Here is a 22,921-nt window from a genome sequence, read left to right as displayed (position 1 = left end):
AAAGATTCCCAAATGCACCCTCATCCACAGAGTGAATTACAGCATTTTCAGCAATTTTGGGCTCAAGGCCACCAGTTTAGATTTTGGGCTCAAAGCCATCAGTTTAGTGACAGAAATTCTGAGTCCCCACATCCTGGCTTCCCAAAGCAGCTGCAGGATCCTCTCTGCATCCAGACATGCAGGAAAGGAAACCCAAGGGGTTTTGTGATCCATCGTTTTCCATTTCAATTTCCCAGGAACTCTGGGGGACAAGTTTTTGGGGTTTGCTCTTTTGGGACTCCCTGTCAGGAGCACCCCCCATCTCCATGCAGAAAGGGTGACCATGGTCAATCCATGTCCATTTTTTTATTTAAAGATCTGGAAATTCATGAGGAAAATTAAATTATAAAAGAAATCTTCCCTTCTCAGAAGAAATCAGGAATTTTCTTACAAAAACCCTTCCCAGGGTCCCCTCACAATCCACTCCTCCCAGGATTGCTTTGCCCTCAATTTTTTTTTTGTGGAACACTTTAAAAAAACTCCCAAATGCCTCCCCAGCCATTCCCAGTTCACATCATTACAGGCAGAACTGGATCCCCAGAGGTTTCACACTTTCCTCATCATTTTTTACAATAAAATAAGAACAAGGTTGAATTTGTCAAATTCTCTGTCTTGTCCCATTTTCCAGCCCTAGAAAATTCATTTTTATCTCTGTTTGTAGGCCAGACCCTTCTCCAGCAGGAATTCCAGAACCCTCCTCCCCTCCCAGTTCCCCGCATCACCCACCTTTCAAAAGCACTTTTGTCCTTTTTCAGCCACCCAAAATTTTGTATAAAAAAAGGTACAGCAAACGTGAAACAATGAAAACTAAAAATGTTTCTTTCCATACATGCACTGCCAATATGCATGAAAACATCCCAGACCAGCTCTGCATGCAGCTTCAATACTTACAAACCTCAAATAAACACTAAAACTTTGCTTTTGCTTTAAGTTAGTTTGGTTAGTGGCAAAAAGCAACATGTCTTGGGAAAAAAAACTACACCAACAAACTAATATTGGGGAGCAATAAATTCTATTTTCTTGGACACCTGAGATCTGCATATGAACAGAAAATTGGCATTTTTAAAGTTCTGGCTGCTGTACAAATATGGCAAATTCTGAGATGCATCTGAAATGCTCCCATTTTGGGCATAAAAGAAGGCCATATGAATATCACGGAAGGATTTCCCATAAAAAAGCACTGACATTATTGCTGAAATTTATTAAAACCCAAGTAAATGCAAGAAGACAGCTCTCCCATTCACCTGAGTGGATAAACCTGAACCTATCTTTAAAATCCAACCTCTTGGTTTCAGGGATACGGCTGTTCCAGACTGCCAAACCAGGAAACAGGTTGAAATCTAATAATAATTTTACGTAGGATGTTAAATTTAGCTTTAGCTTGCTCAATAAATTCTAGGAATATAAAGAAGAACAAAAAACCAATTTAAAAATACAAAAGAAGGCCATGTGAATATCAGGGAAGGATTTCCCAAGGGAAACATTGACGTTACTGTTGAAAGTTATTAAAAACCAACTAAATGCAAGAAGGGAGTCTCCCATCTACATGAGTGGAAAAACCTGAACTTATCAAAAGTATAAAAGAAGACCATGTGAATATCAGAGAAGGATTTCCCAAGTGAAACCTGAACATTATTGTTGAAATTTATTAAAAACCAACCAAATGTGCACCTGAGTGGAAAAACCTGAACCTACCACTAAAATCCAGCAGCAACCACTTCTCCTTGAGACAAAACCCTGACCAAACACCTCCACATCAACCTCCAACCTTCGGCAAAAGTTCTCCTGCTTTCCCCAAGTGTGAGAAACCACTCAAGGCCTGGCTGGCGCTGCCGCTGTCACCGTGCCCGTGGCCGGGCCCTGGTGGCCCCGAGCAGCCCCCTGCCCTGGGCTGGCCAGGGGGTGACTTACTTTCCGACTCGGGAATTGAGCTTGTTAGTGAGGAGCTGGTAGATGTGGTGATGCTCATGGAGGGGCTCATACCGTAACGGGGGTACGCTCCCGTCATGGCCGTGGTATGAGAGATCCACGCCGCGGGGTCGATTGGCCGCACCGGCTCAGCTGCGAGTAAAAGGGACAGGAAACAGGGTCAAGATTTGCGGGAAACACCACAATTTTGAGAGATCTGAGGGGTTTTACTGTGTTTTCTTGTGGTTTCTCTGGTTTTCTAAAGGTTCCACATGAGTGAGACCCCACAGATGGTACCACCACAAAGGACAGCAAACAGGGTCAGAAATGCAGCAAACATCAAGATTTTGAAAGATCTGAGGGGTTTTATCATGTTTTCTTGCAGTTTCTCTGGTTTCCTTGTTGTTTCCCTCGTTTTCTGAGGGTTTTGTGTGAGTGAGGTGCCATAGTTGGCATGACCACAAGGGTACAGAAAACAGGCTGAAGATTTGCAGGAGCCACCAAAGTTTTGAGAGATCTAAGGGGTTTTCTTTCGGTTACAGTAGTTTTCTGAGGGTTTCGTATGAGTGAGGTGCCATAGTTGGCACCTCACTCAAGGGTACAGGAAACAAGCTCAAGATTTTCAGGAAACACCAAGATTTTGAAAGATCTGAGGGGTTTTATCATTTTTTCTTGTTGTTTCTCTAGTTTTCTGAGCGGTTCACATGAGTGAGATCCCATAGATTGTACCACGACAAAGGGACAGAAAATGGGGTCAAAACTTGCAGCAAACACCAAGATTTTGAGAGATCTGAGAGGTTTTCTCTTGTTCTCTTGTTGTTTCTCTGGTTTTCCTAAGGGTTTCAAGAGGACTCCCACAGTCTGCACTGGTTTGTTGCATTTATTCCACCCCATCTTCACCGCCACTGTCATCTTCTGTGGACTGGGAACAAACTGATTCCAGCACCACCAGCACAGCCCTCACCAGCAGGAGGCAGCTGTGTTTGTCACATGAGCACAGATCTTTTACTGCTAATGAAAATAAGATAATTTTCTTTTTTTTTAATGTCTATTACTGCTGCTTCCCTCACATCTTCAAAATACTCAGTTCTCTCTAAAGATTCACTGTGAGAAAATGAGGATTTTTAACTCTTGGCATAATTATTTCCAAACCTTTTATGAATTGTTAGGTTAAGATCACTTCCCAGAAGTTTAGGAGATGGACCCAAAGATGTGAACCAAGAGAAAAACTCCCAGAAACTCAATGGGCAGTGGAACCCCAGGCTCCCAATACAAAAGTAAACAATTAAAGGACTGAATGGGTAGAATCTGTTAGGTGCCAAAATAGGTAAAAATATTCCAGATCTTGGGAGCTTCCCAGGAACCCAGCAAAGAGTTTAAATGTGTACTCACCCCTGGGGATGGTGAAATAACTCCTGGGAGTAGGGTCCCAGCATTTGGCTACTGTTAGGCTGATAGGTCTAGGAAGAAAGAAAACAGGTTAAGGATGATTCTTGAATTTCCTACAGAGTTGGAAATGCTACAAGAAGTATTTGAAACAAATTTATTTTTATTCAGCAGTTGTCAAGTACATTCTGAGAATGGTTTTGAGAAGATTTATAATACTTTAAGTATGAATGGGTTTGAGAAGCTTTATAATAATTTAAGTATGAATAGTTTTGAGAAACTTTCTAATATTTTCAGTATGAAGCATATCAGGAGGTTCCTGGTTTCGCACAGATGATGAGCACTGGTGATGAAATCTGTTGGATGATCAGCTCCTGAGATATTAAAATTCCCATCACATAAACAAACAGCTCTGCTGAAAGCAGGCAACTTCTCAATTCATGTTGGTTTTTTTGCCAGAACCAACCTCACCTATTCATCATTTACACTGAGAAGTTCACAGCTGAGATCAGTCATGCTGATGGATATCAGAATGTTGATTTCTCTGAGGTTTCCCAGCTCCAACAACTGCACAAGGAGGATAAACAGGAAGGCTTTTTGTGATGTGCTCACCCTGGTTTGGAGACGATTTCCCGCAGAACCCGAACGGCATCGTCATTGCTCATGTTCTCAAAATTGACATCATTCACCTGAAACAGAGAGCAGAGGTCAGCCTTGCAGCATGAAAGTTAAAAGTTGTTTTAATTACTTCATTAATCCCCCAATTTATCTGCCTGGTCACCACTTCCATCCCACCATTTAACGGTCACCACTTCCGTTCCTTTGAGATGTCGTTTCTCAGAGTATCTCACAAAGAATCACCAATTTCAGCCATCTTTGGGCCACATTTTTCTGAGGATGAATAAATTCTGTTCCCTGCTGACTACAGCTCGTGGGGCTGGTGGGATGGCAGGGCAGAGCAGCAGGATTTGGGGACAGGGACCCACCTGCAGCAGCATGTCCCCTGGCTCGATGCGCCCGTCTGCTGCCACCGCCCCTCCCTTCATGATGGAGCCGATGTAGATGCCACCATCACCCCGGTCATTGCTCTGCCCCACAATGCTGATCCCTAGGAAGTTGTACTTTTCTAGATGGACACAAAGTAAAGGGTGGGGAAAGGGGAAAAAAAAGCAGATAAAGTGATTGGAATGATAGCAAAGAGCGAGGCTGTTTCAGCTTTGAAACATCTCAGCGTATCAGCAGGGCAAGGTTTGACTTGCAATGATCTCAGGCTGCTCTAATGATGAGTATTTGCCTGGCACCTTCAGGGAAAGGCTGCTAAAGACAGGATTTTTTCATCCAAGACAGTGTTATTTAAAAAAAAAAAAAACAAAAAAAAACAGCAAGAGGAAGAGCATTGAAAAGACTTGTCCACACCTGGAAATTAGCACTGAACACATTAGGCAATGTTTGCTCCACATGTCAAAGAGGCAAGGAAGGGTTTGGTGCTGCTGAAAGGTGCTGAATTTGCTGGCAGCCCTGCACATTTCTGCCTGGCTGACAAATGAAACACAGGAGCAGCAGAAATGCAAATCCCCAGTGCCTTTCTACCCCAATCCCTCACCATTAACCCCACACGCTGCAGTTCCAGCTCCTTCCCTGGAAGGAACACTGATATGCTGGTGAAAATGGCCCAGTTCCGGATTAGGAATCCAGAGAAATACCAAATACATCTCTACCACTCAAAATTCATAATAAAAAACGTGGCTTGTCCTCTTACCCATGTTGAGCGTGACAGTGATGATGTTTAGGGACATGGTGGAGTCAGTGATGCTGCTGAACGAGGATGACTGCAAAACACAACAGAAAAAGTCTCAAGGTTTTAAATGGCTCAGAGTAAGAACTGCTGAGGATTAACTCATCAGGAATTAAGAGGATTCCAATTGAAAGGCAGACAGAAATTATTGAGGTTTCCTCAAAATTATGCTTCATTTAGAGACTTTAAGGAAAGAAATCTGAGCAGAGTCTGCACTTTCTCCAAAGGTCTGATCACAAAACACACAGAGCACTTTCCTATACTGAGGTTTCTCAGCTGAACTTCCCCTGGAATAATTTCTGCTTCCTGGTTGTGACTGTCAGGCAAACATTTGGATCCTAAAGTGCCCAGCAGAGTGTGAATTATTGCAACCACAGCTCCTCCCTAAAGGGAGGAGTGAACAGCACATGATCCAGCAGGAGGGGAGAGGAGAGACACTGCCCTGCCTCCAAAATGAAATACAAAGGTGCTTAGCAAAGACCTTCTGAAACATTATCCTGTGATAACATGTGTGTGAGGTCACTCTTCCATGTGTGGAGACTGAGATTTATGGGAGAAGAAAACAGATATTTCAGGGTCTGTCTGTGGGGTCACCCTCATCCTGCTGCCCAGGACTAGCACAGGGAAGGGCAGAGAGATAGATTTGGGATTTCCTGTGAACTTGGATTTCTTCTCCCAGCAGGTCTCAGGGTATCTCACACCCCTTCCCACACCATAATGGAGCTTCTCCTGCAGAGATTTATCTTAGAAAAGACCAGAAATGGGATCACTGCACAGTGAAAGGAGAAAGGGAGAGGTGAAAGCTTCACTCTGGAGCCGCAGAACATCAAATGCAGAGATTAAGCCCAGCCTGGAGACACAGGGAACCTTCCCAGTGAATTCAACAGGAACAGACCTGTCCTGGATCCCTTCTTGAGCCAAGAGCTCCACTCAGAACTCCCAGTTCAGCTCCCTGGGTGCTGCTGGTGCCAGCCTTACCCTGTCAATCTGCCTCATCCTCTGTTTCCTCCTCCGGCGCTTGTGCTTGCGGATGAGGCGGGACGAGGTGCTCTGCTCCGTGGAGCTGCTCAACCTGAGGGCAAGGACAGCAAATGTTACCCCTGAGAGGCTCTGCCACCCGCAGGACAGGGGAAATCGCACACACAGCTCAGCAGGAGATTCCAGCTCAAGGACAGCAGGGACCAGATGAATAATTTGATTATTGTTTAATTTAGCACTTGTTTTCTCCTGGCAGCAGGTCTGAGTGCAACCCATAATGCTCATTTCTGTGAGTCCTGGCATGGTGCTGAATTTTCTTCCACTGTTACCAGGAATTCAAGGCTTGAATTTAAAGAAATCAAATAGAACTTGGTAACAGGGGGACAGTGAATATGATTTATCTTCACATATTCTGTTAACTTTTAATTTGCTGTTTCTCCAGGCTCTCCAAACTTGCAGAACCTAAATGTGCCACATTTTACATATAAATCTTTAAGGTCTTTAATAAGAGTTTGGAGCATTAACCATCCTCACTTTACAGAGAACAGAACGAGACAGAAATGGATTTGCCCAAATTAATTTCAGGAGCCTGGAACAAAGCCCAGACTATTAAAATATCACTATAACACCAGAGAGACATCTCTCCTCTATTTAATATGTAAGAATGGGGAAAAAAAAAGACAACAACAACACCCCAAACAAACAAACAAAAAACCAAAGCAATGCTCCATCATTAACCAAGATTAAAAATTCCAACATTATACACAAAACAAACATTGCCAGGCTTTCCCCCCCAGTTTCCACATCCCTGAATTCCATGTTCCAGCCACATGCAGGAATGTGACAATACCTCAAAAACTTGATGCCAGCAATTCCAAAAAGGAATTGCCCACAGGAAAGCCCTCTGGCCTGAAATATTTTTATCAAGTATCAGCCCTGGAGCTGCTCAGAGGGTGTGAATCTCCTGACATTCCCTTGAGCTCACACAAATATTTCAGGCATGTTAACCTCACACACTCCTCCTTCCCCTCCCAGCAAGGGGAACTGAAGAGCCAAGAGGTGGGATTTTATTAAAAAATATCCATAATGTGATGATTTCTGGTTGGTAAAACAGCTCACACAGCATCTGAGGTTGGGAGGTTTTGTCTTCCAACAGGAAAAATATGGAGGTGTCAAACCCAGGGTTTCCAAAACCGGGTTTGTTCAATAGTCATCAAAGACTGACAAAAAACCCTCATATTTTATTTTGCTGTCAATATTCTCCCCCTTCCTACTTCCTCTCCCATTTCCTTCTCCTCCTCTTCCCTAAGCTAAAATTTCCCACTTTAGGAGAATCTGAGCAAATCCAAGGCACTCATTCCACAGCTGCCTGCTCCCTAAAAGTGCATTTTTCTCTCAAATTAAACCAGCAAAACCAGACTTTCTTGGCAAATCCCTGAGGTCCTGTTAGCAGGTGATAACATATGAGAAGTGAAGTTTTTCTTGTTGTATTTTTGCCATACTTCTCAGTATTAGGATGGAAGGATGAGAATCAGCCCCTGAGAAAAGCTCAGGTATGTTCAAGGGGGACACAAAATATTTCAGGGAAAAATTAAAAGTTAAGTTTTAAAAAGTTCATATCAGCTGCACAAAATTGCTGATCAGAAGGCTCTGCAGGAACATTTTTACACCTATTTTCATAATCTCTCCTTGTGATTTCTGCTCAATCCACAGCCTTAATGCATCCTTGTTGAATCCTTAATATTCTGGGAGCATCTGGATGCTAAAAAGCAGCTCATACCTCCTCTAATGAGGAATATTTTGCTCTCTGAAGCATCTCCAGAAATACTGGGTAGAAGTTGTTATTATTACAATCTGATGAGCAAGACAAGATGGTAAATTTGAGCTTTTGAGACAAATAAAGTGCAAAGATGAAAAATAAATCTGGAATTATCACTGCCAATTAATTTCCTGCACCAGCTACTGCTCAAAAACCCTGACTGCACTTCTAGTACAAATGTCAATAAATACCACAGAAGAGACTTTTAAATAGTTAATAATAATAGTAATAGCAATAATTTTTTCTCCATTCTACAATTCTCAAAGGACGGGAAAAAAGGCAACATTTGTTAAAGAAAGCTTATCCACATGGCTTAAAAAGAAATTATGGTAATTTCTTAAATGAGAAATAAACAATTTTTTTTGCAGTGAATTCGTTTAGCTGCATTGAACTGAGAGCAGCAATTGCTGACAATAATCCCACAGCTACACATGTCAGATTTGTTAAACCTTTAGAGAAGACAGAAGAAACCTTTTACTGTTAAGTTCCCTACATCAATCTGTGCTCAAAATCCCACCTGCTAACAACAGAAACGTTTAATTTGTAAAAAAAAAAGTTAAAAAATTGTCAAACACTTGGAAAAAAAAAAGAAAGAAATTATTATGCTCCCACTGTCACTCTGCACTGTCCTGGAATGTTTGTGAACAGGTTAATTCACCAAAACATGACTTTACTCTTTAACTGAATGCAACAGAGCTTTCTTGGGCTGGGAATTACCCAGCTATGTTCCACTGCTCTGAGTTCAAATAAAACCAAATTGAGGCAGAAAAGCATCCTCAGCTCACAAACTCTTCCCTTCCAGGACTGCAACATCCCTTCCCTCTGTTTTCCTGCCTCAGAGCCTCCTCTCTGACAGCCTCCCCACAAAGCACCAGAACCCACCAGAGTCCAGGAGCCAAACTGACCCCAATGACCCCAGGGGATGTGTCCCTCAGGGACCAAACTGACTCCTCTGTCCCCAGGGGATGTGTCCACCAGAGACCAAAGTGACCCCTCAGACCCCTCTGTCCCCAAGCTGGAGTGTCCCTCAGGAACCAAAGTGAGCCCTCAGACCCCTCACAGTCCCTAGGGGATGTGTCCACCAGGGACCAAACTCCAAACTGTCCCCTCAGACCCCTCTGTCCCCAGAGGATGTGTCCATCAGGAACCAAACTCCAAACTGTCCCCTCAGACCCTCTGTCACCGCACTGGTGTGTCCATCAGGGACCAAACTCACCCCTCAGACCCCAGAGGATGTGTCCATCAGCTGTTAGAAACCAAACTGACCCTTCAGACCCCTCTGTCCCCAGGGGATGTGTCCCTCAGGAGCCAAACTCACCCCTCGGATCCCTCCTCTGTCCCCAGACTGGTGCCTCCAGCAGCTCTGGAACCTTCTCCATTTGCTCTTTGCCTGATTTACCTCTACAGAAAACTTCTCCCTGCCAGCACCAAGTCTCCTGTGCCTGAGAACATCATCATCACCCCTGGAATACAGCAGCATACCTTGGAGCATTCCTGCAGTGGTTCTTCCTGACTAGCTGGCCTGGCAGCTCCTCCTGTGCCAAAAACTCCTGCCCAGCCTCCAGAGGGAAAGGCAGGAGCAGCAGCTTCCAAAAATCTCCTTCTTCTCAGGTCAGACTCAGGAAGTTTTATTATTATTTTATTCATACTGTGAGATTTCGCTGGGTCTACTCTAATGTGGCCACCCTGAGCTAATCCTGCCCCACTGCATTGCTGGCTGCCATGGAAATTATTCATTTATTTACAAGAAACACAAATCACCTGCAGGGTTTTGTTGTTGTGGGCTCCAGGTTTTGGGGGAGGGCTCAAAGCCCTGAAAGCTTTGGGTGCATTCAGGGTTAAGGACCATCCCTCCATGCAGGGAAATATCCAGAAAAGTGCTTTTTTATATCTCATCATTGAATGGTTTGGGTTGGACGGGGTCTTAAACTCATCTTATTCCAACACCTGCCATGTGCAGGGACACCCTGCACTTCACTGGGAGTGCAAAATAAATTCTTGAAACTAATTCAGGACTAAATCTCTAATGTGGATTTTAGTTATCCTTTCAGCCCTTTGGGAGCTCTCAGCCTTTAATCAGAATTGTGAGGTCTTTAAACCCTGACCAGCTGCAAGACCCAACAGATCCACCAAGACCCAAAAGCTGATCATGTTTGTAAGCACATCAAGGGGTTCAGGATCTCCAGGAGTAGTTGCTTTTTGCTGTTTTTATTAAAAATCTCATGGTTTTATTAAAATTACCACGTTCTGCCTTATTTGTTTTAGCTGCAGATCACTGTGACCCACCAGAGATCTGTCACCCTGTTGTCCTCTGACAAATCCATGCTGGATTTTCAGAGACCACTGGGATGAACAACAGCTCTAGAGCCAGTGGCCAGGAAAATGAAGAATATTCCAGCGAATGTGGCCAGGAAAAGGAAAGAAAATACTTTAGATTTGTTTTACACCCATGAAAATAATTATTTTAAATCCATGAAATGTATTGGCTTAAAGACTTCTTAAAGAAAAACAAAAACATCTTTAGATATAACAAAGATGTCTTGAAATGAGAGGTATTTTTCAAGTAGGGAATAATTCACACACTCTGCCTACACAAAAAGAAAGAAATAATGAAGAAGCCACAAATCTATGGCAGCCTTTGCAACAGCATTAACTGTGATGAATTCCTGAACTGCTCATAGGTCTCAGAGTATGCAATTACCCAGGCATTCCTCTATAACTGAGCTCCAGTAAAATGCACACTTATTAGGAATCTCTGCTGACAGTATTTTGTTTTAATATTCACACCACTGCTTTATAAATAGGTAGGCAGAGTGCTTTGATCTGGAAATGTGGCCATTGTTGCTATGAAAAGGAGAGAAGCAGAGCTTTTCTTTCAACAGGAGCAGTGGTTTGGACCCAATAACAGAGGTAAAGACTTCTTAAAGAAAAACAAAAATATCTTTAGATATAACTTATAGGTATAATTCATAGAATTATATATTTGGCCCAGACCCTCGACCCAAAAACTGAGCAGTGATTCCACACAGAGATGGCACTGATGAACAACCTGTGCTCAAAGTGATGCCTCAGGCTTTGGCATTTCTGTTTTTCAGATTATGTACTGATGCCTCAGGTTTTGGCTTTTCTGTTTTTCACTTTCTGTGCTGCTGTAGTGGGTGGGTCTGGGCTTCATATTATGGGATGGTGAGCTCTGTGCACAGAGCAGGGATACAAAACAATTCCTGCTCCAGCTGGGCACCAAGGACAGATGATCCAAATCTCAGCCCAGGAGCACAAACACCGTGGGCTGGAGAGAGAAAAACAGGGATGGGACTGCATGGGCTAAAGCTGGAATTGGACAATTCACTCCAAGATGCAAACGGAGCAGAACTGATTAAAGTGAGAGACCCCGTGCCCGGCCATGCATTTTGGGACCATTTTGGTTCATCTTGGGTACAGCCCTGGCTGAGCTCCTGTGCTGCCCAAGGTGGATCCATTGAGGAGAAACTTTTCATAAATCCCTACTTTATTCCTTATCTAGTCTGTGTTCCTTCTCAAGGCATCAAAATCACTAAAGAAATGAAAGGAAAAAAAACAAAACAAAACAAAACCCAAAAAAACCAACCCCCCCCACCAAAAAAAAAAAAAAAAAAAAGAGACGAGGAGCCCAAGATGTGCCCAGCGCTGAGTCCCTGGCAGGGCTGTACCTGCTGGTGTTGTCATCATCCTCAGAGTCGATGAAGCTGCTGGACTCCAGTTCACTGCTCAGCATGGTGGAGGAGCTGTCATAGCCAGGGGGATGCTCCCGGTGCCTGTCCAGCTTGGGGTGCCCATTGATCCTGGGGGCTGCAGGGCACAGGAAAGGAGTGTTACAGACCAGGAGGGTATTGCAGATATTTTTGCCCCTGATGAAGTAGAGGAAATGATGAGGAGGATTCCACTGATATCAGAAGGTTAATTAATTACTTTATTATACTATTATTCTATATTATATTAGTGTAGTACATTATATATTATCGTATATTATATATACCATAATATTTATTTATTATGAACATATATATATGAATATATATATATATATGTATGTGTATATATATATATATATATATACTATATTATTCCATATTATATTACACTATATTCCATTACATCTAAACTGATTTTGCCAAGCATTCAAGCATTCAACTGCACTCATCTGGTGACTATCACCCAACAGTCCCCACACATGCAACTGGCCCTGACAGGCCAATGAAACAAAACTCCATCCCCCTGGGTAAACAATCTCCATCTTGCATTCTAATTTTGCACAAACACAGGCACAGCAAATGAGATAAGAACTGTTTTTCTTTTCTCTGAGGTTTAGAGAACGTGAATCCCAGAAATACTCTTGGGAAGTTGTGCCTTGCTTTTCTCTGTGAAGGGAAATGTGGCTACAGTGGGGTTGTGGCACCACAGCAGGAGATGTAGGAGAGGTTTTAGAGTGAATTCTTTGAGCCAGAGAGAAGTTTGAGAAGAGGACCCATGTTTATCCCCTGAAAGAATTTCCTACCAAGGTTGACATAGAAACCAAGAAAGAAAAAGGATAAATAATTGTCACTGAAGGGGTATTGGGGACAGACAAAGGTGATATCAGAAGGTCTGAAAAGCACTTTATTATTAGTCATCCTGCCTTATGGGCACATCCCTGTGCCCTGACTTGCCTTGGGACTGAAGTTCTTTGGATCCTCACACAGCCCAGTCCCTCCACCCCAGTCAGGCCCAACATGCCCACCCCAGCTGTTTTGCAGTCCCAGCCCTCCTGCAGTCATAAACCACAGTTAAAACTCCACATATTGCAGCAGCCAGGGGAAATCTGCAGCTGCTCCTCTTCCCAAACATTTGGGGATCTGTGAGCCTGCCCATATGAAGGGTTCTCCAGCATTTCTCACTGGCTGCTCAAGAGTTAAACTGACCCCACAGCAAAGTGGGTGTTGAAACCTCAGCATCGACACTGACATCTGCAGACTTGTCAGGAACCCAGCAGCAGCTATAAAACATTTCTCAACATCCAAAAAAACCATCTTGTCCCTTAATTACCTCCCTAATCAGAGCTCCCGCAGTCCCCTTTCCCACTCCTGCTCACCAAACTGACATGGCAGCTTTGTTCCTCCCAGCTGGGGGTCCCCAGCACATGTGCCAGGCAGACCTCCCACCACCCCAATTAAGATCCTCGCTCTACTTTCACTTAGTAAGAACTTTGTCAACCTCCCAAAGCAATGAGGATATTTGTTGGGAGCTCTGACATCTTGATGGTTTTTTTTCCAGATCGGTTTTCCTCAAGGTTTTCTTGATGTTTGTATCTGCAGTGTCACACAGCTCCAAAAAAGGAGTTTTACTCCATTCCTCAAGGCACCATCTTTGTGGGGATTATTTTAAAATCAGAGAATATACAAGCACAGATGGAGATTAATTGTCTGTGCACTGAAAACAGGAATGCAATTTATGGGAAAGGGGTGGAAGAACTTAGGGATACCCCAAATCCTTTTGCATTTTCAATGGGAAGAGGTATGAAAACACTGTCAGATCACCCAGGTGTGTCCCACACCCTCCAGCTGCAGCTGCAATCAATATTTATCACTCTGTGTGTGGAATTCAGCAAAATCAGCTTTTTTTGGGGTGAGTAGCCCTGCAGAAATGAAGGGAAATATTCAGGCAGCTGTGCTGAACAACCCACCTGTGGTACCACACTGCTCATTATTCCGGGAGAATCTGGGGAATTCTCATCACCCCAACTCCAAACCAAACCTCTGCAAGGATCTTGCTGCACTTCAAAGCAGGCAACGTTTTCGAGTAAAATTAGGAAGCAATTTTTGTAAATTAAAATGGAGAGAAGCACAAAAAAAAAATCTTTGTTTAGTGTTAGGGTTTTCCCAACCTTCATTCTGTGGAACCTCTCAATTCCAGTGCTCTGAGCTCAGCCTGTTTGACCTGTTCAGGTTCCAGCCCAGTGTTTCTGTTCCCAAATGGCACCTTCACACCTTTTCTCACTTCACCTGTTTGAAATGAAGGCTGCAACACCCCGCTCCTGCTTTCTTGTGGAGCAAGAACTGCCTTCCCTTGAGGGAACCCAGGGAAATCCTCTTTGCCAGGGTGGGTGATTCTTTGTACCAAACACTTCCAAAGTGTCCAGCTGGGGTGAGCTGTTCCTGTGCCTCTGGAATAAATCCTATGGCACAAAGCTGTCAGTAACACAGAGCTGCAGGAGATCCCTCTGCCAAGCACCAGGGCTGTCATTTGGGCATTTCAAACAAGTCCCTGCAGGAGCACATCAAACACTCTCGCTGCATTTCAGGGAGGATTTTCCCAGCACACAGCAGCTGGATCCAGGTGTCACAGACCTTTCCCCATCCTTGTCCCCCTTCTCCAAAGGCTGTTCCCCCATTTTCCATCCACACAAGACTTGCAGGTGCAAGAAAAGAGTGACCCCATGATCACTCTTATGAAAAGGGCTTAAAATCCTTCCCAGGTTTTGGGCATTTGACTTCTTTCAGTGCAATTCAGGACAGAGCTGAACTGTGCATTTTAGATTTGCTTTCCACTGAAAACAACACACTCCTGGTGTTGTTATTGTACTGGATGTTGCTGTTGCTAAATTTAATATTGTTATGACAACAGAAACACCATGGACATAGAATAACGTCTTAAAGCAGCTCTTCTTGCTCTATGCACACTAAGAGAACTCACCTGCTGCAGGCAGAAGGCCTAAATTCAGAGAAAAGTAATGCGTGTGACTGTAGTAAGGTTCTTGCCTGGGCTTTGGTAAAAGGAGGGAAACTACTCCCATTTCCTTCTCAAGGGAAATGCATGAATGGGTTTCAGACCACTACAATGCTCACACAATTCCATCCACCAACACCAGCTCTTATGCCAAAAATATCCAGAGCAAAACATGCCCTGGCACTGATTTCATGCTTAAAACAACTCCCCTTTTCACATTCTTCCCGCAACAAGTTTTTAATCAACACTGTGAGAGGATTCTGCCTCTTTCAGTCAGTTCCCAAAGGAATATGCAGTCAGGATCATGCACAGACAAGCTCTGCTCCTCCCACTGAGGGATTTCCATTCACTCCTCATCAGTGACCCTCTGGAAGGGTTAAATGAACAGAATCCCTCAGTAGAAATCTGATTTCTAACTGGAGGCAAATGCTTTGGTGGGTGGAGCTGTGAATAAAGGCTGTGATGGCATTTCTTGGGCCCAAGTATTCCAAATTCTGCACCATTTTAAACACAATGGGTGGCAACTATTAATTCTTAATTAAGCCTGGAAATTCTTGTCTGGCAATGAATGAAAAACCCAAGCTTCCTTTGATGTACAGACCAGAGGCAAGAGATGGAGTTCTGCATTTTATAGGTGCACTTTGGGCGCATTTAGGTACAAAAAAAGATCTTCAGAGCCTCTGTTACACCAGCAGAAAACACCACAGCTCATCCAAACCTTGAGAAATCAACAGCCAAGCCATTCATCTTCTCATGCTACACAAAGTTCTGCACATTGTCAAAAACAATCTCTCTGCCACTTCACTGTGGAGTGTTTCTGGCAAAAACGCTGAGCTTCAAAGAGTTTCAGAGCAATTAACAAATTATTGCATTAAAATAATAATGAAGATTCCCTGAAAGCTGGCAGGAACGCAGCCAGGAGTCTCTTGGGGAGGAGGAGGAGTGTCACTGTGATATTTTCTGAAAAATCCCTTCACCAGGATTTCTTCTCCTGGGAAGCTGAGAAGCCTTAGACAAAAAAGTAAATAATAATTATCTGATTGCTTCTCCTGTGTTTGCTGCTTTGGGATGTGGCTGGAGATCCTTTACCAACAGGTGCATGTTTTATTGATTTCATTGAATTGTTTTTAATTAATGACTAATCACCATCACCTGTGTCAGACTTTGAGGAGTCAGCAATGAGTTTTTATTATTCATTCTTGCTAAACCTTCTGTCTGTATCCTTTCTGTATTCTTTAGTAGTTTTAGTATAGTATAATATAGTATAGCATAATGTCATATAACATAACATCATTAATATAAGAGAATATGTAATATAAAATAAAATATAATATAATATAAAATAAAATAGTATATAAGAGAATAGAGAATAGAATATAGAATAGAGAATAGAATATATCACATCATATCATGTTATTTAACATCATATCATATCATAATAAATCAGCCTTCTGAGAACACAGAGTCAGATTCTCTTCTCTCACCTCATCCTGGGGACCCTCACAAACCCCACAGAGGAGCTGCTGCTCTGGGAGCCGTGAGGAAGATGAGGGAGGGGAGGATGAGGAGGCACTCACCGTCCTCGTGGCTCTCGCGGTTCCTGCGCCGGTGCCGCTCACGCCGATGGCTGAGCACGGACTCGGTTCCTGTCTCGTTGTCCAGGCCATCCCTGCTGCTGGCAGCGTTGGGGCTGGCACAGAGCACAGGGGGACAATCGCTGCGTTATTCTGCTGGTCCCCTTCCCACCCAGGCAGCTCCAGCCGGGAGGAGCTTGGGGCAGAGGGTACAGAACTGCTGAGGGTGAGCGCTACACGCTGGCCCAGGCTGATGGGACACCCCAAAAACACCTCAGGGGGGAAAGAGAACCCCAAAAACACCATAGGGGGGAAAGAGAACCTACAAACACCTGAGAGGTGAAAAGATAATAAAAAACCACCTGAGGGGTGAAAAGAGAACCCCAAAGCACCTGAGGGTGAAGCTATTTCCCCATTTCAGAACTCCTGCCCACCCCACTCCCTGAGCATAGATGTGATGGGTGACATGCCCACCACAGCCATGAGGAAATCAAGGCTGTCCTTCAGGAAAACATCTGGGGGCACATTTTAATCCCTACCAAGGAGACATATTTTACTCCCTATCAAAATGCCAGGGGGATTTCAGTGCTGCCACACAGATTTTTTAACATTTCTTGTTGAGTGCAGCACAGCTGGCAAAGGGAAGAGGTGACACACACGTGGCTCAGGTCACTCTTGTCCATCCCAGCAGCTCCATCTGCTGACTCCTGCTCAGGATCCTCACTCAAACCAGCCTCCAAAATGGGATTTACACCATTGAAAAGGGTGCAAAAATAAAAAAAAACAGCTGCCTTTTCCCCCAGTGCTGAGCCAAATAATTTAGTAAATAAATTAATTATTAAATTAAATTCTTTAATAATTATTCAATTATATTACATAATATAAATAATATATTATACATTACATTATATGTAATATATATTACATTGTATAATACATAACATGTAATATATAATATATATTTTATAATATATAAATGTTACATCTAACTAATTATAATATTATATATATATATATATATATATATATATATATTTCATTCAATGATGAAGCAAAAAATGAATGGGAAAAAAACAAAAAAACAAAGCAGGAGGACCAGCAGGGCATTAGACCCACAAACCTCGTGCCTAATTATCAGCTAATTATCTTTTTAAATAAAGCTGGTGCTTGCAGCTGTGCCAGGCAGGTTTAGGCCAGGAAAGACAAAAGCCTGGTTTTATTTTCTGGCCAGATCAGAACACAGGAGGGCAGCACAGCCCTAGCAAGGCACTGCCAGGATTTCCCAGCATTTCTTGTCCGCTAAAAGGTTTATTTTAAAAAGACTCATGACACTGAGAGCTCTTCCAGGCAACATCCATCCCCCCAAAAAAATTGAAAAAAAGGCAAATCCAGGCCATATTTCCTTCTCCAAACACATCCTAAGAGCACAAGGCCCTGCTTTAAATCCCCCTGGTGGAAGGAGGAATTTTTTCCAGGTGGAAATTTCCTGGAAAATGAAGATATCTAAGGATCAGGAAGAGGAAATAAGAATATCAAAGCAGATATTCCCAGCCACAGCTGGGGCTGGCAGCCTCTGGATGGCCATGGAATTGTAATTATTCCTGGTGGAAATTCTCCCTGGTGCCAGCAGCCTTCAGCTGCCTCTGCAGCCTCCCTAATTACACAGAACACACTAATCACTGCAAAAAGCACTTTGGGCTCCCTCCCTACTTAACTCATCCACAACAGGCTGGAAAATGAGATATTTTAGATAAATATTTCACTCTCAACAATGACAGAGGGTTTTCAGTCCCATCTCCCTTTTAACTCCTCAATATTTGATTTTTATGATCACAACAACAAACAGCTGGCTTGCAGCAGGAAGGGAAATGAGGGTGAGAAATAGATGGGAAGAAATCAATAATAAATCAATGGGCATTTGGGCTTACTGGAATGATGGGGGCCAGGAAAACAAGATATTTTGGATAAATATATTGGATAAATATTCACTCTATCAATGACAGAGGGTTTTCAGTCCCATCCCCCTTTTAATTTCTCAATACTAGATTTTTATAATCACAACAACAGCTGGATTGCAGCAAGAAGGGAAATGAGGGTGAGAAATAGATGGGAAAGGTAATTTGATAAATCAGTGGGAATTACCGGAATGATGGGGACTGAGAAAATGAGATATTTTGGATAAATATTTCATATGAAATAAATATTCACTGTAACAATGACAGGGGGATTTCAGTCCCATCCCCCTTTTAATTCCTCAATATTTAATTTTTATTACCACAACAACAAACAGCTGGCTTGCAGCAATAAGGGAAATGAGGGTGAGAAATAGATGGGAATGAGAATTTGATAAATCAATTTGCTAAATGAGAATCTGATGAATAAATTGGGGCTTACTGGAAAGAGGGGGGCCGGGAGTCTCCGATGCCTCCTGTCCTCTCCAGGGCTGGGGGCAGCTCTGCGTGGCTCTCGGTGCACTGGGAGCCTGTATCAGAGTGGGAGCTCTCAGCCAGGACCAGCTGCCAACAGAAAAAAACCCAGAATTACACAAAATTATATCCTCAAAATCCCACCAGCTTCTCCAAGTGTACAGCCAAACTTCCAGGATCTGAGGGGAAGTGCAGGGATTCCTGCCAAACCTGCAGAAAAACTGGTTAAATTCAGCTTAAATTCAGGTTCCACGTGAAAACATCAGCCTGGATGGGCACAGAATTTCTGCAAGCACCAGGAATTCTTCTGTGGAGTACTTGGGAATTATCCTAAATCCCATATCTCAAATCTCATCTGGCTAAATATTAATTTATCAGCAGCAAAAAGTACAATATTGAAACTCCCACTGAGAAACAGCAGCAGCTCTTGGTGTTTCTCTGAGCTCAGGGAGAGCCTCGTGAGGGATTGATCCCAGGTGATGCCTCAGGTTTTGGCTTTTCTATTTTTCACATTCTGTGCTGCTTTAGTGGGTAGATCTGGGCTTCATACTGTGGGATGGTGAGCTCTGTGCACAGAGCAGGGAGACAAAACAATTCCTGCTCCAGCTGGGCACCAAGGACAGATGATCCAAATCTCAGCCCAGGAGCACAAACACCGTGGGCTGGAGAGAGAAAAACAAGGATGGGACTGCATGGGCTAAAGCTGGAATTGGACAATTCACTCCAAGATGCCAGTGGACTAAAACATTATTTTGTGACTGATCATCCTTTTTTTGGGACCATTTTGGTTCATCTTGGGTTCATTTTGGGACCATCCTGGGTGCAGCTCTGGCTGGGCTCTTGTGCTGCCCGAGGTGGATCCATTGAGGAGAAACTTGTCATAAATCCCTGCTTTATTCTTTAACTCTGCTCTAGCTCAGCCTTCCCAAGGCATCCCAGTGACTAAAGAAATACCCAAAAGAGCCATTTATATTTTTGACAGCAACTTCCCAACAGCAACATTCATCTCTGAGCTGGAAATAATTATTTCGCATCAAGTCAGAGGCGGCTCAGATCCCAAGTCAAAGCTTCCGAGCTGTGCCCCATTATCCACACAAGGCTGCTCCCAAAGGAGCAATTGCAGAACTGGAATTGCAAAAAAATTCCTGTGCTCCACCAGGAATTCCCTCAAAGGCACCAGGACTCCCCAGCTCTGCTAAAACCTCATCAGCAAAAGGATTTTATTTGAGCAAGGAGAAATTGTCTGTGCTGAGATGAGGCTTGGGATGAGTCAGGGTTTATATAAAGGGCAAAGAGACTGGCCCTGAAATCAGCTCATTTCATCCAAGATTCTGCTCCTGGGGATTTTTATTCCCTGCTTCAGCACTGAGCATTTTTATTTTTTCATTTCCCTGCCCTGAAGCTCCTGTGCTGCCCTTGTCAAATGGTTCTGCCCCACCTCGGAGTTCATTATAATTGCAAATAGAGGCTAGAAAAAGCTGATGTACAAACAGGACAAGAATTATCTGCTGGCACCCAGATAATGGGGAGGAAAAAGCAGGGAAAACCTCCCAGAAAGCAGTGACATCACTGCCAGCCAATGGGGAACTGCACATTCCCAGCAGCCAGGCAAGGAATTGTTCCCAGATGTTGCAAATCCTTCCTAAAAAACGGGGATAACAGAGCTGGCAGCAGCCACAAACCAATTCCTGCCACACTCCCAGCTTTCACCATTCCACTTTTCCCCAAGAGAACAGAAAAACAATTTATTGGAAAAAAATATTTTCTTCCACTTTTTTTTTTTCCAAATTGCCCAGTTAAGGCCCAAAAATAAAAAGGCAAAAAGCAAAAATGGCATTAATAATTTCATTCAGGTAAGAAGTCCCAGAAAACTCCAAACAAATGATTCTCAGAGAAAAATTATATTTTGTGTTGTATGTTAGAAAAACAGGACAAATATCAGGTATTTGTGGCAGAAGATGTGTTTGTGTAAATGCATTTACTGGAATTAAGAATTCCGACACACAATTAATGATAGCCTCTGTATTGTCAAAAAACTAAAGATCAACCAGTTTAAAAGGAAAAAAAGAGTATTTTTAAAGGATTCAAAAGAATTCCTTGCAAACGAATCTAGGAAAGAGCAGCTCTGTCCCAAATTTTTTCATGCTTAAAAAACACCACCACAACAACAACAAAACCAGCAAAAAAAAAAAAAAAACCCAAAAACACACAAGAAAAAACAAAAAGGGAAAAAACAAACCCAGGCTGAAATCAAAGGAAGGAGATCTGAGCTGTGGAGGAGGAAAACAAGCAGGACATAGGAGGGCTGGGGAGGAAGTTGAAATAGCTAATTAGCAGCAGGGATTTTAATTCACCACTAATCCAGACCTGCAGATCCTCCCTGGAATATTTTCCCCTATGGAAATCAGTCCTGCAGATGACACCCAGATCAAAGTTCCCACCTCTGACAAACAGAAGGATTCAAATGGGATTAAAAAAGATGAAAATCTCACATTTCCCCACGTCAGCCCTGGTGGAAACTTCAAAGTGGCCACGGGCTCAGTCAGGAGGGAGAGGTGGGGGGAAGAGGAGGATCAGCTGTGCTGGGTACACTGAATTTTCCCATTTCTACATTTAGTGCTGGGGCTGTGAAACTCACTGCAGTCACTTCCAGGAGCACGGCAATCTGATTTTTTCCATTTTTACACAAGTGCTGGGGCTGTGTACATTGAGGGGTTTTTTCCATTTTTACACGTGTGCTGGGGCTGTGAAACATGCTGCAGTGATTTCCAGGACCACAAAATCCTTACAGATGGGTTTGTGCAAGAATCCCAACTGTCTCCCAGCAGCTGACACACATTTTATAGCACTGGGGACAAAGAAAGCTCAGACCCATAAAAAAAAAAAAAAAACAAAACCAAAAAACAACAGATAAGTAAATAACCCTGGCTGAAACGCCAAAAACAAAAGAGTGTGTGTACATACATAATTATATATCCATATATAATATTTAGAAATTATATATATAAAATTTTATCTATAATTATATATACATATAAATATATACTAATTTTATTTATATATAATTAAAATTAATATAATATATTCTATATTAAATTATTTGTATTATTGCATTTTCTAAATAATAATATATATTAAAATATATAAAAGAATATATTGAAAGATTATATGTTTTATATATATTTTTATATATGATATACATAATATATATCATATATAATATTATATCTCTAACTATATATTTATAAGTTATATGTTTAATATATAATTATATTTATATATAAAATTATATAGATAATATTTCTTTTTATATCTTTATAATATATTTTTTATTTTCTATATTATATATTGCATTATTTTATATATATTTATATATCATATATAAAAACATATATAATATATATAGAAATTATATATATATATGTTTCTAAAAGGTAACGACCCAACTTTGCTATCCCTTTGTGCTATTGCTATCCCTGTGTGCAATTATCTGTTAAGTCCCAGTGAACGGTATATTAAAGATTTCAAAAGGGAACAATTAACTTCCAGTGAGATTTACATAAAACTCCTGCAGTAATTAGCAGCAAATAGAGGCAGATAAGCCCTGCAATTTTATGGGTGTTAGTGTGGAAAAAGCAATTTGCAATTCATCAGGCAGGTCAGACCCAGATGTTTGACCTGATTGCTAAACAGAAACCCTTGTCAACATCATCTGCAAAAGGAGCTCCTAAAATGCACTAAACCAGGAGAAATTTGGGAGTAGCTGATGGGTGGGAAGGCAGGAAAAAAACCAAGTTTTGAAGGAATAAATCCAACCCAACTTTCTCCAATCTTGCTGCCTCTACACGACTGGGTGACTTTGTAATTCATCCTGAAATATGGGTGAGTTTATAACTCATCCTGAGCAGAATGAAAAAATTTAGTGTAGCACACAAAAAATGCTCAATTAACGAAAATAACAGTATTACATATATATATATATTCTTATATATATTTATATATATACATAAATGTAATATATTTAGAAAATCTATATTTATATATAACAATATTATATATTTTATATAGTTAAAATTTATGATATATAAATATATATATTTTTATAGACATTTATATTTTTAGATGTTTTATTATTATCATGATTATTATCATTATTATTATAAAAATCCCTACTTTATTCTTTAAGTCTGTCCAGCCCCTGTTCCAGGGCAGCTTTCACAAGGGATTCTGGTGACCAGCAAGGGACACAAGGCAC

The 22,921-nt window shown here is 42.1% G+C and overlaps 1 protein-coding gene across 4 annotated transcripts in view; it reads right to left on the bottom strand.

Annotated features, from left to right (window-relative positions):
* The window catches only part of DVL1 (dishevelled segment polarity protein 1), a 50,091-nt gene that overhangs the window by 10,277 nt on the left and 16,893 nt on the right, over nt 1-22,921 (bottom strand). For 3 of the 4 annotated variants that reach the window (XM_064730858.1, XM_064730855.1, XM_064730857.1), the window contains exons 3-11: nt 18,635-18,756; nt 16,244-16,356; nt 11,615-11,753; nt 6,107-6,200; nt 5,093-5,162; nt 4,320-4,459; nt 3,946-4,022; nt 3,340-3,407; nt 1,951-2,100 (exon numbers count right to left, since the gene is read on the bottom strand). In XM_064730858.1, coding sequence (XP_064586928.1) covers nt 1,951-2,100; nt 3,340-3,407; nt 3,946-4,022; nt 4,320-4,459; nt 5,093-5,162; nt 6,107-6,200; nt 11,615-11,679 — 664 coding nt within the window. In that variant the 5' untranslated portion in view covers nt 11,680-11,753; nt 16,244-16,356; nt 18,635-18,756. The remainder of the gene's footprint in view (nt 1-1,950; nt 2,101-3,339; nt 3,408-3,945; nt 4,023-4,319; nt 4,460-5,092; nt 5,163-6,106; nt 6,201-11,614; nt 11,754-16,243; nt 16,357-18,634; nt 18,757-22,921) is intronic. The other variant, XM_064730856.1, reaches the window with a different exon arrangement.

This window comes from Zonotrichia leucophrys, chromosome 21, assembly GCF_028769735.1.
Source record: "Zonotrichia leucophrys gambelii isolate GWCS_2022_RI chromosome 21, RI_Zleu_2.0, whole genome shotgun sequence".
Classification (NCBI taxonomy): Eukaryota; Metazoa; Chordata; class Aves; order Passeriformes; family Passerellidae; genus Zonotrichia; species Zonotrichia leucophrys.
This window is presented reverse-complemented; position numbering and strand designations above follow the sequence as displayed.